The 13,919-nt window shown below is 46.2% G+C and overlaps 2 protein-coding genes across 2 annotated transcripts in view; both read left to right on the forward strand.

Annotated features, from left to right (window-relative positions):
* Nucleotides 1–740: 740 nt before the first annotated feature.
* Nucleotides 741–2,534, forward strand: HNRNPA0 (heterogeneous nuclear ribonucleoprotein A0). Its single transcript, XM_082323858.1, has one exon. It carries the CDS (start codon nt 1,098–1,100, stop codon nt 2,034–2,036), a length of 939 nt encoding a protein of 312 aa, XP_082179984.1. The 5' UTR covers nt 741–1,097; the 3' UTR covers nt 2,037–2,534.
* Nucleotides 2,535–10,397: 7,863 nt separating this feature from the next.
* The window catches only part of KLHL3 (kelch like family member 3), a 51,035-nt gene continuing 47,513 nt past the window's right edge, over nt 10,398–13,919 (forward strand). The window contains exon 1 of the mRNA XM_082323789.1: nt 10,398–10,495. Within this exon, the coding sequence (XP_082179915.1) occupies nt 10,434–10,495 (62 nt within the window). The 5' untranslated portion in view covers nt 10,398–10,433. The remainder of the gene's footprint in view (nt 10,496–13,919) is intronic.

The raw sequence follows: 13,919 nt of genomic DNA on the forward strand, positions 1-13,919 counted from the left end.
CCACTGTCCGTGCTGCCGTACAGCCGGGGAGGGCGGCCGAGCCCAGGGCAATGAGGCAGGGGCCGGCAGAGAGCGGAATACAGCCACACGGTAAGGCGAGCCCTGCCGGGCCGGGCGGGGGCAGCCCTCGGTCAGCGGGGGACCCTCGCTGCCGGCGCCCGCCCGGCCAGGCCGAGCCCTGGGGGGCCGCGGCCCCGCCCCCCCCGCGCCCTCGGGCTGGGGACGACGGCGGGGGGCGGGGCCGTGCGAGGGGGCGCCTCGCGGGGCGGGGCGGGGGGCGCGCGGCGCGGCCGCCTAACGGTCAGCGTTTCAAACGCTCCCGCGCGAGCCGCCCGCCGACCCCCCGCCCGCTGCCCCCGCCCGCGGGGCGGGGCCGCCGGGGAGAAAGCGCGCGGCCGGGCCGGCGGAGGCCCATTGGCTCGCGTCCGCGGGCCTGGCGCATTGGCGCAGCCCGTGCCGGTCCCCGCCCCTCCCCTTCTCTCGGCGCGCGCAGGGGGCGCCCCGCATCCCCGGCCGTTGCAGCGCAGCTCCATTGGCTGCGCGCCGCGTCCGTCACCGGCGGACCCCGGGCCTTTTGCCGACGCGCGGCGGAGGTCGCGCCCTGCGATTAGTCGCCGCGCTCGTCGATCGCGGCCGCGGCTCCGCCCCCAAAGGTGAGTCGCGGGCGGCCCCGGCGGCGCGCTCTCATTGGCTGCGCCGGCGCGGGGGGCGTGCGCGGCGGCGGCCGGGCGGGCGGGGCTCCCGGCGTCCCCTTTGTGTGGGCACCAGTCGCCGGCCGAGCTCCGGAGTAGCAGCCGCCGCCATTTTGTGCGTGCCTGTGTTTTCCCCCACCCCCACCCCCCTTTCCGCGGGAGCGGCGGCAGCCGGGACGCCCCGTCTCTTCTGCGGGTCAGGTGAGGCGACGCGAAGGCGTTGGGCCAGGCCGAGGGAGCCATCGCCGGCGGCTGCCGCAACCGTGAGGTCGCGCTGCTCGCAGCGAGCGAGGGGGAAGAAGCGGCAAGACGGAGAAGGGGGGGAAAAAACCTTCGGAGCTGCCCCCCAACAGGAGGAGGAGTCTCGGCGCCAGGCCCAGGCGCAGCCCCGGCACCGGCGGCAGCATGGAGAACTCGCAGCTCTGCAAGCTGTTCATCGGCGGCCTGAACGTGCAGACGACGGAGGCCGGGCTGCGGGAGCACTTCGCGGCCTACGGTACCCTCACCGACTGCGTGGTCGTGCTCAACCCGCAGACCAAGCGCTCCCGCTGCTTCGGCTTCGTCACCTACTCGGCGGTGGAGGAGGCCGACGCCGCCATGGCCGCCTCCCCCCACGCCGTGGACGGGAACGCGGTGGAGCTGAAGCGGGCCGTGTCCCGGGAGGACTCGGCCAAGCCGGGCGCCCACGCTAAGGTGAAGAAGCTCTTTGTGGGCGGCCTCAAAGGGGACGTGGGCGAAGGGGACCTGGTGCAGCACTTCAGCCAGTTCGGCCCCGTGGAGAAGGCCGAGATCATCGCCGACAAACAGAGCGGGAAGAAGCGCGGCTTCGGCTTCGTCTACTTCCAGAACCACGACGCCGCCGACAAGGCGGCCGTGGTCAAGTTCCACCCGATCCAGGGCCACCGCGTGGAGGTCAAGAAGGCCGTGCCCAAGGAGGACATCCAGCCGGGCGGGGGAGGCGGCGGCTCCTCCCGGCCCTCCCGGGGCGGCAGAGGAGGAGGAAGGGGTCGGGGCGGCGGCGGATCCGGCAACCGGGACCACAACGGCCTCTCCAAAGGAGGCGGCGGTTACAACAGCTACGGCGGCTACGGTGGAGGCGGCGGCGGCGGCGGTTACGGCTCCTATGGCAGCGGCTCCTACGGAGGCGGCGGCGGAGGGGGAGGCGGCGACTACGGCAACGGGTACGGCGGGTTCGGCAGCTACAGCCAGCACCAGTCCTCCTACGGCCCCATGAAGAGCGGCGGAGGAGGTGGCGGAGGGGGCGGCAACTGGGGGGGCCGCAGTAACAGTGGACCGTACAGAGGAGGCTATGGTGGGGGAGGCTACGGGGGCGGCTCGTTCTGAGCTGGAGCGCCCATACCCATTGGGGGTGGCGTGGAGAGCCCTCCCTTTGATACGGGGCAGCTTCTAAATGGTTTCTCCCCCCATTCGCCGAAGGGCAGCTCCTTTTAAATGCCTCCCCGCTGCGGGAGCAGCTCCTAAATGCCCCCCGGGGGTCGCCTCTGCTGCCTGTGCCACTTCTTTCTCTCTGAAGATGGACTGGGCCCCACATACACATACTTTGTGTTACAGTCATTGATGGACTCTATTTTTTTATTATTACTTGGACCTTGGTCGTTTTTATACTAGCAACGAAAAATGTCTTGTTTTAATTTGTTTTTTGGGGGTACGGGGTGGGAAGTGTCTTGCTGATCTGGAGTAAAAACTGGGGAGGGTTACGGGGGAATTTGCTTTGTTGTAAGGACTCGATACCTGGCTACTACATTTTTTTCTACAAAATCTACTCGGATCCCATGACTGAAATTAACATTTCTGTAAAGGAGGAAAAAAAAATCGTTTTTACGTTTTTTATTTTTTAAATAAATCATTGTGTTCATTGACCTTTACATGTCTAATTTTTTTTCCTAGGATCCATTCCGTACGGTTTTAAGGCTTTTCTAGGTTTGAAGCAAGTGTTCCTCTGCTTTAAAATCTCTGTGTACTTAGAGTAAAGATTTTATTGCCGGTAAAGGTCCTAATTGACTTTTTTGCTACTCCCCTAGTGGATTTCTTGGTTTTCAAACACTCGGCAGAGAAATTTTTGGAAGTACTAATCCGTGGATGTGGTCTGTTTTTTAAATATTCGTTCTCACTTACGCAGTTTGTGTGCATCCACCATCTTGTACTAGGCAGTTTGACGTGCTGACATGGTTGGTCAATTTTTTCTATAGGACTTTTCCATCAACGTATGTACTGTGTAGTTTTGAAGAAACAGTTTGTGTTAAGCATGTGCTTCATTCATATAAAATGTTCAGAATTTCCGATTGCTTAGTTTCAAGTCCTCTTATCGGTTTGTCTGTGTATGATTCCTTCCAGGAAAGGGTCGACATTTATCCCATCTATTAAAGGCATTCTTGTTTTCATAGTACCGGGTTAACAGACTTTTCACTCTGAACTATTGTCCTTCGTTAAAGTTCCCCGAGAATCTCTCGCAGCACCATCTACCGACAGGATGGCAGCCCCCTTGCTGCAGGCTTCGTTACAGCAGGAGTAAAATTGGTCCGCTAACAATTGTGCTAGACTTTTGAAAGTTATTTTATGCCACTAGATGACTGGTGTAGAATGCAATGATATCTGCATGTGAATAAAGATGGGCTCTATGAGTATTGACTGGAAAAAGGAATGCATTTGCAATACCTGCCTCAGCACGTATTCTTTTTTTTTTTCTTAAATAATTGCAATTGCCCATATTTCAAAAAGTGATAATCTAAACTACGTGGGCAAAGTGCTATGATAAATGAGCCAGCTAAGTGTACCAGTAACATAGGTGCCAGTTGTAAAGCAAAAATATCTGTGTAGTCTGCTTGATTAACAAATGTATACTTGTAGCCCTTTCACGCAATAGAATTGAAGTTTGTTGTTTATTAAAAAGCATAATGTTTTAGGGGAAAACTGCCTTCCTGCATAGAAATATAGAATAGCAACGTTTATGGGTTTATGGATATCAAATAAAGATTTGAATTCCTTATATGTTTGAGTGAGAGTATGTATGATATGGGGCATGGATTTAAAAAGTACAAAGTTATTTTGACTTCAGGTTTCTAAGCACTTAGTCTTTAATGCTGATGCTTTATGGGACTGCATCTTAAAAGCTGATTTTTGCTTTGCTCCAGACATGCAAGATACTAGGCATATAATTCCCGCTGATTCCAGTGGAAGGTAAATGTCTAGGGCTTTGTGCTTCTGGGCTGAAGGATTTCGCGTGAAATTTCAAGGTATGGCCAGTCTTTGATGTCAGTCTTACCTGATGCTGATTTTAGTTGAAATGAGTCTTTTTGTTGCTATTAGAAGCAAAACTAGCATCAACTTAATTACCTATGTAAGCTTAAATAAACAGGACAAACTTTTGGTATCATCAGGATTTAAACCAAGACCCGAGTGTCCTCTTGATTGTGATAACTTCTGGCTCTTGCAGTGGAACTGATTCTCTTTTGCTTAGCTTTTATAAATAGGTTCCAAGTAACTTGCCTTTTTTCAATTATATTGTAAGGTTTTTTAATCTCAAAAGCTTGTGAGCCTCAGTTGTGAACCGGTGTCACTGTTACGTTGTTGAAAGTGCAAGTCATTTCAGAGAACTATTTGTAAAACACTGCAGGTACCAGCTCTTGTCGGCAGACAGGTTCAGGTGGTTGGTTTTATTTCAGTTCATTGGGCTTGAAGTTTTTTTACTTTACCTTTGCACTTTAAAACTGTGTTGGACAGTCCTCCTCAAACTTCACTTAAAGCACAGCTTTCCTTTTTGTGGCTGAGATGACCTGCCGAGTTCCAGGTCTCGTGTTAGTTGGGGCATATGATTTAGTCCCTTGTGATGGTGAATTGCCTTAACCTTATCAAGGGACAGCCTGGTTTGGAAAGAAATAGTTAAATTGACTTCTGTGATGTGGCTTGTCATTTGCCTTGGGAAGGTAAAGATTTGTGCACCAACTATAGCTTTATGGTATTTTTACGTTATGTGCCATAAAAGAATATGTTGATACTAGAAACAAGTAGGTTTTTAGGAAAGTGGCTTCATGTGTGAAATCTGACAGTTTTGCCAAGCTATAGCTTGATTTTGAGAATTGTACTGAAACATGCTGTTGGATGGTCTGTGCGTAATAGTCCTCTTGTAGGACTGATGTCCTCTGGCATAAAAAGTAGATCCGAGAAGTTGCACCTGTATTAGGGAGTATGCTACCTACTTTCTCTCTCAAAAGATTGTCATCTATTTAACGATGTTCTGTGGTGAGCATCTTGAGCAGGTGGGACTTGCTCTGCTCTGACCTCTTGTCTCTTGGGAGCGAGAACTTCCTTATGACAGTGCAGGTCACGTTTGAGAGGCTCGTGTAAGCGCTTGTTTAATAAGGGGCAGTAGTGCTAGGATGTAACGTGGAACATAGAGATGCAGATCTGTATTGGATGGTGTTAAAAACACAGTGACTTAAAGACTCTTTGAATATAAACCTGTTTCTAGTACAGTTCCTAGTAAACGGAAGAGATTTGTTGCTAAAGCTTTGCTTATGTATTTAGTAATTTTCTGACCCCTGGGAGGATTTGTCGGCGTAGAGGTGCGTCGGAAGAACGAAGGTGAAATGAAGTATATAGCTGGCATGGAAATAAAGAAGTATGTGACTGCACAGTTGCTCTGGGATGGTCACAGAGAGAGAATTAAAGTAACTTTAGTTTGCTGTTCCTTAGTTTGTAGTTTAGTTCCGAAGTATATGTGTCTGAAATTATCTCGATAACGTAATGACCTTCTGTTCAGGAATGAATGCTGGATTGTGTTGGTTTCACCTGTGAGAAATGGGAAGCGAGAGCAATTAGTTCACTTACAGCATTTAATAATGAAAGTAGAAGCGCAGTAGTTTTCTTAAAACACGGATGTTCTGTTTATTTTTGTAATCTGCCTGAACAAAAAAAAATTCCATAAAACAAAAGTTTTCAGAGGCGACAGTATCACAGTATAGCTCCGTGTTGTGATGCGTGCAGTTAGTAATGGGTATTTGTGTCTACTCTGAAGTATAAGTTGTTCTTGATTCTGCTTCTTGTGGGACTTGTAAATTTTATTTGGCTAATAAAATTAGCCTAACTTACACTTTTATAATACTGATGACTACTGCATTAAAAAGAAACATGCTGAACACCTGTATATATAATGAATTGATACTTGCAGAAATCAGTGGAAGTACCTCTTGCTTGTTTGTTTTAACATGAGGTGATGAGAAGGTGGTTTAGAACAGCAGTAACGGCTGAAACAGCTTTGATCCCAGTAAACCTCTGTGGGTCACTGACTGTATTACAGCTCCGACAGACTTGTGAAATAAAAGCTGCGCCTTGCCCTGCAGGCCTGTGTAGTATACCGAGGTGGACAATCTTTACCCTCCAGGACTGAGCAAGCTTTTGGGTTTGTGTTGTGAGTTGAAACAGCTGCAAGCGGTGCAGCTGCCGTACCAGCTCTTGGACTCCCGGTTCTGCTTACAGGAGCGCAGACCTGCCGGGGGGCCAGCGGCCTGCACAGCGGGGGCACTGGCAGGAGATGTGCTTGAACTCTACCAGATACTTTGTGCATAGATACTTAACAATCAGTGAAGCCAAAATATTTAAGATGGTTAAAAATGTAATTTAAAGTTCTCAAATGCTTTATGGTGTTCTCTACCTCCCCGCCCCCCAACTTAGATCCCTTCTGTAAAGCAAATTTTGCTTTCCTTTAGCATTAAAACACCTATGTGGTTAGCGTAGGTCAGAACACTGGTTTATTTTCCTGCAATATAATGGCATTCCTATTGCTGCTGAAGAGGGTCTGAGCCTGAGTGGTGCTGAGGACCACAACCTCTCATTCAAGTCTGAAAATAGAGCAGCTTCTTTTTTCTGTGTACCTCAGAACGTTCTTTCTAAAATGCAAAAGTTTGGTTTAAAATGTTAATCTCTAGAAAATAAAACTGAAGGACACCCTTCTGATATGCACACAGTAAAGAAAAGCACGGTGCGTTTTGTGAGAATGGGATTTTGCTCCTACAGTCTGTGAGATGATTGGTTTTCTAACAGAAGGTAGCTTATCCAAGCTTTTTAAAAAGGATTGCTTGTCCTGTAGTAGCTATTATGGGTTAGTGTTTACCGCACAATCAACAGTTTGTACAACATTTATGTGGTGTAAGTTGTTACGGACCTCTGCTTTCTAAGCTATTTAATAGGAAGAAGGCATTTCAAATACGTTTTTCAAACTATCTGTCTATATATACTACCTTAGATTAATATTAGATGATTGAAGGTGTAACCCCCAAAATTTCAGTCTTTCACCTTAGCCAGAGGTGTAGTTTACAAAACAATGGGTTATTTAATATTTTTTGCATAAATGATTCTGTGATCTGGTGTATGCATCCCTTAAAGATGAGTTTTCTGCTTGTTATTTTTGTATTTCTTAAATGAATAAAACAGTTACATCCCTGCTTCACTTTAAAATGTATTTCACAATGCAAGCACACCATAAGGAGTTTTGAGCCAGCCTGAACAAGCACTATTTGCTTTTGTTGATGGGCTTTTTTAAGGTCTCCTATTAAGGTATTACTGCTCTATTATTTCTGGTATGTGCGTGTATACGCACACATGTACATTACCTCTACTTCCACTTACCTTTAATGAGTATCTATTTGTAGTGTAATGTACAACTGTACTGTAATGTACTACTATTGGTGGATGTCAGATGTGTATTTCTTATAACACGATGAAAGTCTTTCTATCTGTCTTTACCTAGGAATTTTCTATCATTTACCTGTATACTAGGACTTGTAAAGGGGCTGATGGAGTTGGGTGCTTTCCTCCTTGATGTTCCTTTGACAAATCCTCGCCTTTTTACCTTCTCTGCTCCCAGAGCTCTCTTCGATTTCTGTTATATATAAAGGGGAGGAAATATATAGTCACTTTTGAACTGATACCTCTTGTTCGTATGGTTCTGAGTGTTTTAATCATACCTATATTCCCCTTAAAAACATATAACCCATCTCGAGGGGAAAATGGGTAGTGGGAACGCTGGAAGAGCAAGGGCTGTAAAGCTGTAGTTTAGTGCAGAAGAGAGTCATTCTTCAGATTCTTGTATTTCCTGTAGTTCTCCTATCTACTGAATAGACTGAACAGTTAAAAAGATGGAACAGTTCAGGTCTAGGCTATAGCAAAAAAAAAACAAAACACACAAAACAAAACAAAAAAACAACAAAACCAACAAACCAAACACTCAAAAAAAGAAAACCCAGACAAACCAAAAAACAACATAAAAATAACATTCAAGTATTGTTCGCTGTCCTTGGTTCAGCCTTTGCCAGTAGGAGTCCTTAACTAAAAGTTGCAACAGCATTTTCTTAAGTACTTTCTCAGTGCGGTTGATCTTGGTCTAACTTTTTTTTTGCTAGAAGTCTGTTAGGCAAAGCTGTAGTATTGCCTATTGCTGTTATAGAAAGCATCAAGCTTAGAGCACTGGCTATTCTCAGATTGTCAGCCATCCAAGTAACCAAAGCTCCTTAACTTTGAAAACTAGATGTCGAGCCCAGTCAGACTAATAATGCCATCTGTCCGAGGCATCTGGATATTAACCCTCTTAGTCTGATGCATACAGTTTCATTCCCGAATGCTTTCACAAATGGAAAATACACAGATTTGGAAAGAACAACTCTTCCTCAAAGGCAAAAAAAAAAAAAAAAACTACACTGTGTAGAGCTATGTATAATTTTGATACATATTGCATTCATTAAACTACTATAAATATCTCTCTTCCTGTGTAATGCAGTAAGGAATCAATGCCAATTTAGAAAGGGATTAAGTTTGGCTGGAGATGTGTCAAGATGCACATTTGCTCACTACCATCAAAGTGCAAATCATCGATGAGCACTGCAGAAAAATTCCTTAGAAGCAGAATGAGCTGATGAATCTGAAAATACTTCAGCTGTTCAAATGCTACTTTATACCATGCAATTGCCAACCAGTTTGTCTCTCAGAAGCCCTGTTCCCGCTGGGAATACTGTTTTGAATTGAAAGGTGTGCAAAGCTACACGTCTGAAAATATGCTGTTAGTCTGTAATCTAGTCAATATAAAAGATGAATATCATCTTGGTCTCTTCTGTCATTTCTGTAACTTTTGTTGCTTTCTGTGGTTTTACAGTGGACTTTTTCTATTTTGTAAGAAATTTTCCACAAAATCCTGGAGGGAAGGAAGCATGAGTCTAGTCACTGCAGGCACTGATTGGGAAGAAGAAAGATCAGGAGTCCAGTTGCGATTTCCAGCATAGACTTGGATTAAAGCAAATTGCTGGGTAAAATGCACGAGTAGCATTTGGGACTGGAGGTTCATGCTCTTTTTACTTGTTCTTTTTCTCTGTGGATCAATAATCTTGTTTTCTTTACTGCAGTTTCAATGGAAAACCTGCCTCTCCCAACTGCATTCCCAACCCTGATGAACAAATTACAGGAACATGGGCAGGGCATGACCCTGGCAGGAGGCTGTGCTTACCTTGCTATTGTATAAAAGCACAGCACTATCAGCTGTGTTTTGAAACAGTTGACTCCTATTTCGTCCTCCAGATCCCCTCCCTCCTCAAAAGGGATGTCCTCTGGTTGCTGTCCCGCTGACTGCTCCCTGGCTGGGTCGCGGAGTTGTGAAAGATTTCTGATGCTAAATTCCTAGTTCTCTGTGTGGTTATCTGGTACCTTTTCAGGTTTTAGTAATCTTTTAAGTTTACTGGGTAACAAATTCAGCCAAAGTCCTTCACTGTGTGATTTCATTTGGGCTTGGTTAATTGTTTTCTTTCCACCGCTGCTGGAATAATGATGCTTCTTTTACTGGAGAGAGCTCCTTTGAGTCCTGTCTGATTGCAAGTTCAGGACTTCTCCCCCGGAGATCACTACTGGGCTGCGGGATGGTTGTAGTTGTAATTGCTAATGCCTCTTGCCTAGAATATTCAGCAAAGTGCATCCTGCAAGAGAAGTAATGCTAGATCTCCACTGTTATTTTCACGGTGACATATCCTCCTGAAAAAGGGAGATCCCCAGGAGTGCAAGGGGGGGGTTCAAGCCTTTGTGGTAAGTAACCTGCTACGAATTGCCATGCCTTTTTCCCTTTAGGCCTGCCCGTCCATTATTTCCTGCAATTTTAAATGTAGGCAAATTATTTTTCCTGTAATTATATCATTTAGAAGTTATTACCGGAGTTTTCTTTTACTCACTCAGCACCAGCTAGAACCTGGGCTTCCGCTCTGTGCTATCAGTGTTACTTTTAAAGCCTCTTTGAGGCATGAGCTTGGTGCTGAATCAGCACCACGTGTTTTCGAAATGTTATGTTGGGTTTGTATGCAGCTGGTGGCAATGGGGAGCTCTTGTTTTGTGTGCACTGGGGAGTCAGCTGAGAGGGAGTTGAGAAACATCGCCTTGGGAAGGAAGGTTGGGAAAGAAGAGCTGGGCTCGTTTTATTGCTGGTGCTGCTCTAGGCCAAAACTTTTGCAACAAGCTGATGCCACACGCTTTCTAATGCCTTCTCAAAGCGTGTTTTCTTTCTCCCTCACAGGGTGCACTTTTGGGGGGAGAGAGAGGATGGGAAAGCTGAGCCCTGAAAAGCACACCGCAAAAGGTCCCGTAAGTGAGCAGAAACCCGAGCTGAGTCCCTGACATACAGTTCCCACTCTGAATTATGCTATGGAGATTGAGCAGAAAAAAGCGTTTGCCCAGAAAATACCAAGCTGGATAATGAAGGACAATCTGTTGTCTGCCGGGAAGACGTGCTGCATGAGACAGCTTTTTCTGCTCAGGTAAAATAATGTGCCTGCAGAAACAATCTTGCCTAAATTTTCGTGTGTGGCAGCTGTGTGATTTACTCATTCGTGTTAATGTTGCAGCACGTTGTGTTACGATACTAGGGTGGCGGACTGTGTTTCTTGGCTTTTGCAAAGAATAAAAAAATTAAATGTTTTTTAAAATTTCAAGAGGAGAGCAAAGCAGTGAGTGTACAAGGAGTAAAGAGACTTGAGTTGGGGTGGCGAGATCCTGAATGAGAATAGGTTTGTTGGTCTCTGAGTTACAGTGCACAAATATTAATTAAGGCATACGTCTTTATGAAGCATATGAGTAGTTTCCCCTTACTACAGAAGGTGGTAGTGGAAGCATTAAGGGATGTATTATAAAGACAAAGAATCACATTAAAATGATATCATAACACGTAAGCAAAAATTTTTGGGAAAAAAAAATCCCACATTTTGGACCGTAGCCTAAACTTTTTCTCAAGTCCATGTGTTCAGCCTGTAGCGAGAACTGTACACTTCAGTAGGTGCAGAAATGGGAGTGAAAACTGAGGACTCCTGCGGCAGAGGGACTTGGTAGTATTTAGGTATCTGAATACTGGCCTTTGCCTTTGTTCCAGTGCCCGCAACAGTTGTTTTTACAGCTTTCTTCCTGAATGTTTATTTTTCCTTTTGAGCCCTCAATTCTAAACCATAAAATCTATCTGAAAATCTTCCAGCAAGTTTCTGATAAATATGTGCTATGACTACAGGGCAGGAAGCCTGTGCTTCTGACATAGGTGGCTGTGGGTGACACCAATTGCTTATGCTGCAGGAAAGAGTGAGAGGAGGAGCAGGAAGAACATTTTCGGCTGACCTGCGCCTGCTGTGTAGGGCGAGCAGTAGCGTAGCCTGTGCCCCAGAAATCACAGCCGGGGGGTGAAGATGGCCAGGGGTTATTATTCTCAAGCTGGTAACGTTATGATGAAACTATTGGAGTGAAACCGCTGTTTTTATAGGAATGGTGATTTATGTTAAAGATTAAAGGAAACCACATTTCATAAACCCCGATTTTGCTGGCCTGTGGCAGACGGGAGTGTGAAAGTGGGACGTCTACCAGCAGAGGGCAACAGTCCCGGAGGCTGGAGGTGCTGAGAGCTCCGGCAGCACCTCCGCCCGGGGAGCAGGGTCCTGGGGGGGCGCTGGGGTGGGTGCTGCAGCCCTCTCCTCTGCAAATCGCATGCTTCAGAAGACAGTGCTTCAGTGGGAGTCCCTGCCTCTCAAGCTTCAGCTGCCACAACATCACTGATTCCAGCTCTGGGAAGGTCCCTACCTAGAAGGTCTCCTAGAGCTTTCTTCTGAGCCATGTGTTAACTTGGATGCCTGTGAGTTGCTGTAATGGCTGAATTTTAGCTGCTGGTTTGGTTTTGTTACGTGAAAGCCATATGGCATGCTCTAAATTCCAGCAGTGGTTAGGCAGCAGATAACCTTCAGGACTTCTCTGCCAAGGCGCCTCGCCTCGTGCTCCGGGTGCCTTGGGAGTCAGCGCGGTACCCGAGTGTCGCCTCCAAGTCACCTCAGTTAGCCACTGAGGTACCAAGACATCTGTTTCAGTAGATATCTTTCACTGTTTTTCTTATATTAGTTTTCTTAGTGGACCTTTTCCCAGAAAATTTATGGTCTAAATACAGATCTAGCTAAATGAATATTTATTTTATTAGAATCACAGAATAATTTTAATTGGAAGGGACTTCTGGAGGTGATCTGGTTCAAACATCCCTCAAAGCAGGACCAGCTTCAGGGTTAGATGGGGTTGTTCACTCAGATATAGATATTCACTCAGATTATAGATAACCTAAGTTTGATTATAGGATTGAGACACATATGTCTTTTAAACAGAATGAAAAATAACTGAGGCTGAGAAGATGCAGCCTTGGAAGCTTCTGTGAATGCAGTGTTTTATGTATACCTTTCACAGCTCTTCAATGCAGAAGCCATGGTTTGTTAAGAAAGATGATTTGGTGGAGGGGATTATACAACTCAAAAGGAGAGCTGTTAAAGGTAGCAAATTGTTTATGATGTGGATCTCTAGAACCCGTATATTGGTACATACCTGAAAACGGGTATACCCAGGGGAGTGAAGGATTCCTGACTTGCTGCTTGCACTGTACTTAAGCTGTATGATCCTGTGATTTGTGGCCCTTGCAGAGCCAGGAAAGGGTTTTTTTCCACCTTGATGCAGAGTTTGCTTTCTGCTGGGTTTTGAGGAGGGGGCTCTTTCTGGCTTCTGCTGAAGCTGTGGAGGTTAACAGAATTCTCAGAAGCACTCCATGTGCTTGACTTACAATCTCAGGGTTAAACCAGCTGCCAGACTTTGGGCTGGGAGAGTTTTGAATCAGATTGGCAGGGGTTGTTTTTATTCCCTCCCTTCCTGGCGTTTTTATTGTAGAAATTCCTTGCTGTCAGAGGGACACTGGCAATGCTGTGATCTCTCTTCATCTCTCCCTACGGCTCGTTAGAGTTGGGGGGGTTTGGCCTTTCACTGTAGATATGAAGATTGTCACAGGAATCTGGAAAGGCTTTGGTGGGCCAAGGGCTGGTGGTACTGGCTGGAACAGGCATCCTGTGGACCTTTCTGCTCTGAGCATCGGTTATACGGTTGCCAGTGATTGAAGGTAGATTAGATGTAGGAGGAATTGAGGACTACTCGAGACTAGGAATTTTTGAAAGAGGCTAGTGTTACTCATTCCTTTTAATTGCCTGCTCTTTCAAGATGTCAATCTTTGCACTTAAAAACAAGCAAGAAATTTTTGTATTGGGGTTGTTACCCAGTCATGATTATTTTGCAAGACTGCTATAAAGATAATCTCTGATTACTGGAACATGCCTTTGCCCCATCCCAGCCATGACGATTCACCGATTTGCTCTCGTCTGTCGCTGGGATTTACCTTTCTGTGGTTGCTATAGGCATATGTAGAGCCCAGAGGTACACGTGCCGGTGGGGCAAAGCACATGAGAAGGTATTGCTGGTTTGGTTCAATTTAGGTGCCTAGTTCCCAGGTTAACTGAAGTGAAATATAGTTTTTGGTTTGTTTTTTTTTTTTTTTTTTTTAATGGTGAAAGCCAAATATTTTGTTATTTAAAAACTATGTGTTAATAAAAATACACAGGTTCTTGGCAGCAATTTCAGGACCTGCTCTCGTATCTGGACTTTTTATGATTACTGAGGCACTTACTCAATGGCAACAAGTGCCGGCCCTCGTTTTCTAGATAAAGCCTAGTATTTTTAGTATGGTTACCTCTTATTTGGTTTGAACTCTTGCGTTTTGCGGTTTTGCGTGTTGTGCATCTGTTGTGCACTGGGGAAGTACTTGAGGATCTGGATGTGTTAAACCAATAGTTTAACAGGATTCTCAAAGGGAAATGCAGGAATCATTTCCTTTTGCCTTGAATCCTG

This window comes from Platalea leucorodia (genome assembly GCF_965183815.1).
Source record: "Platalea leucorodia genome assembly, chromosome: 11".
Classification (NCBI taxonomy): domain Eukaryota; kingdom Metazoa; phylum Chordata; class Aves; order Pelecaniformes; family Threskiornithidae; genus Platalea; species Platalea leucorodia.

Excerpts from the sequence above, each read along its gene's own strand:
- HNRNPA0 (XM_082323858.1), top strand. The coding sequence starts at position 1,098 with ATGGAGAACTCGCAGCTCTGCAAGCTGTTCATCGGCGGCCTGAACGTG.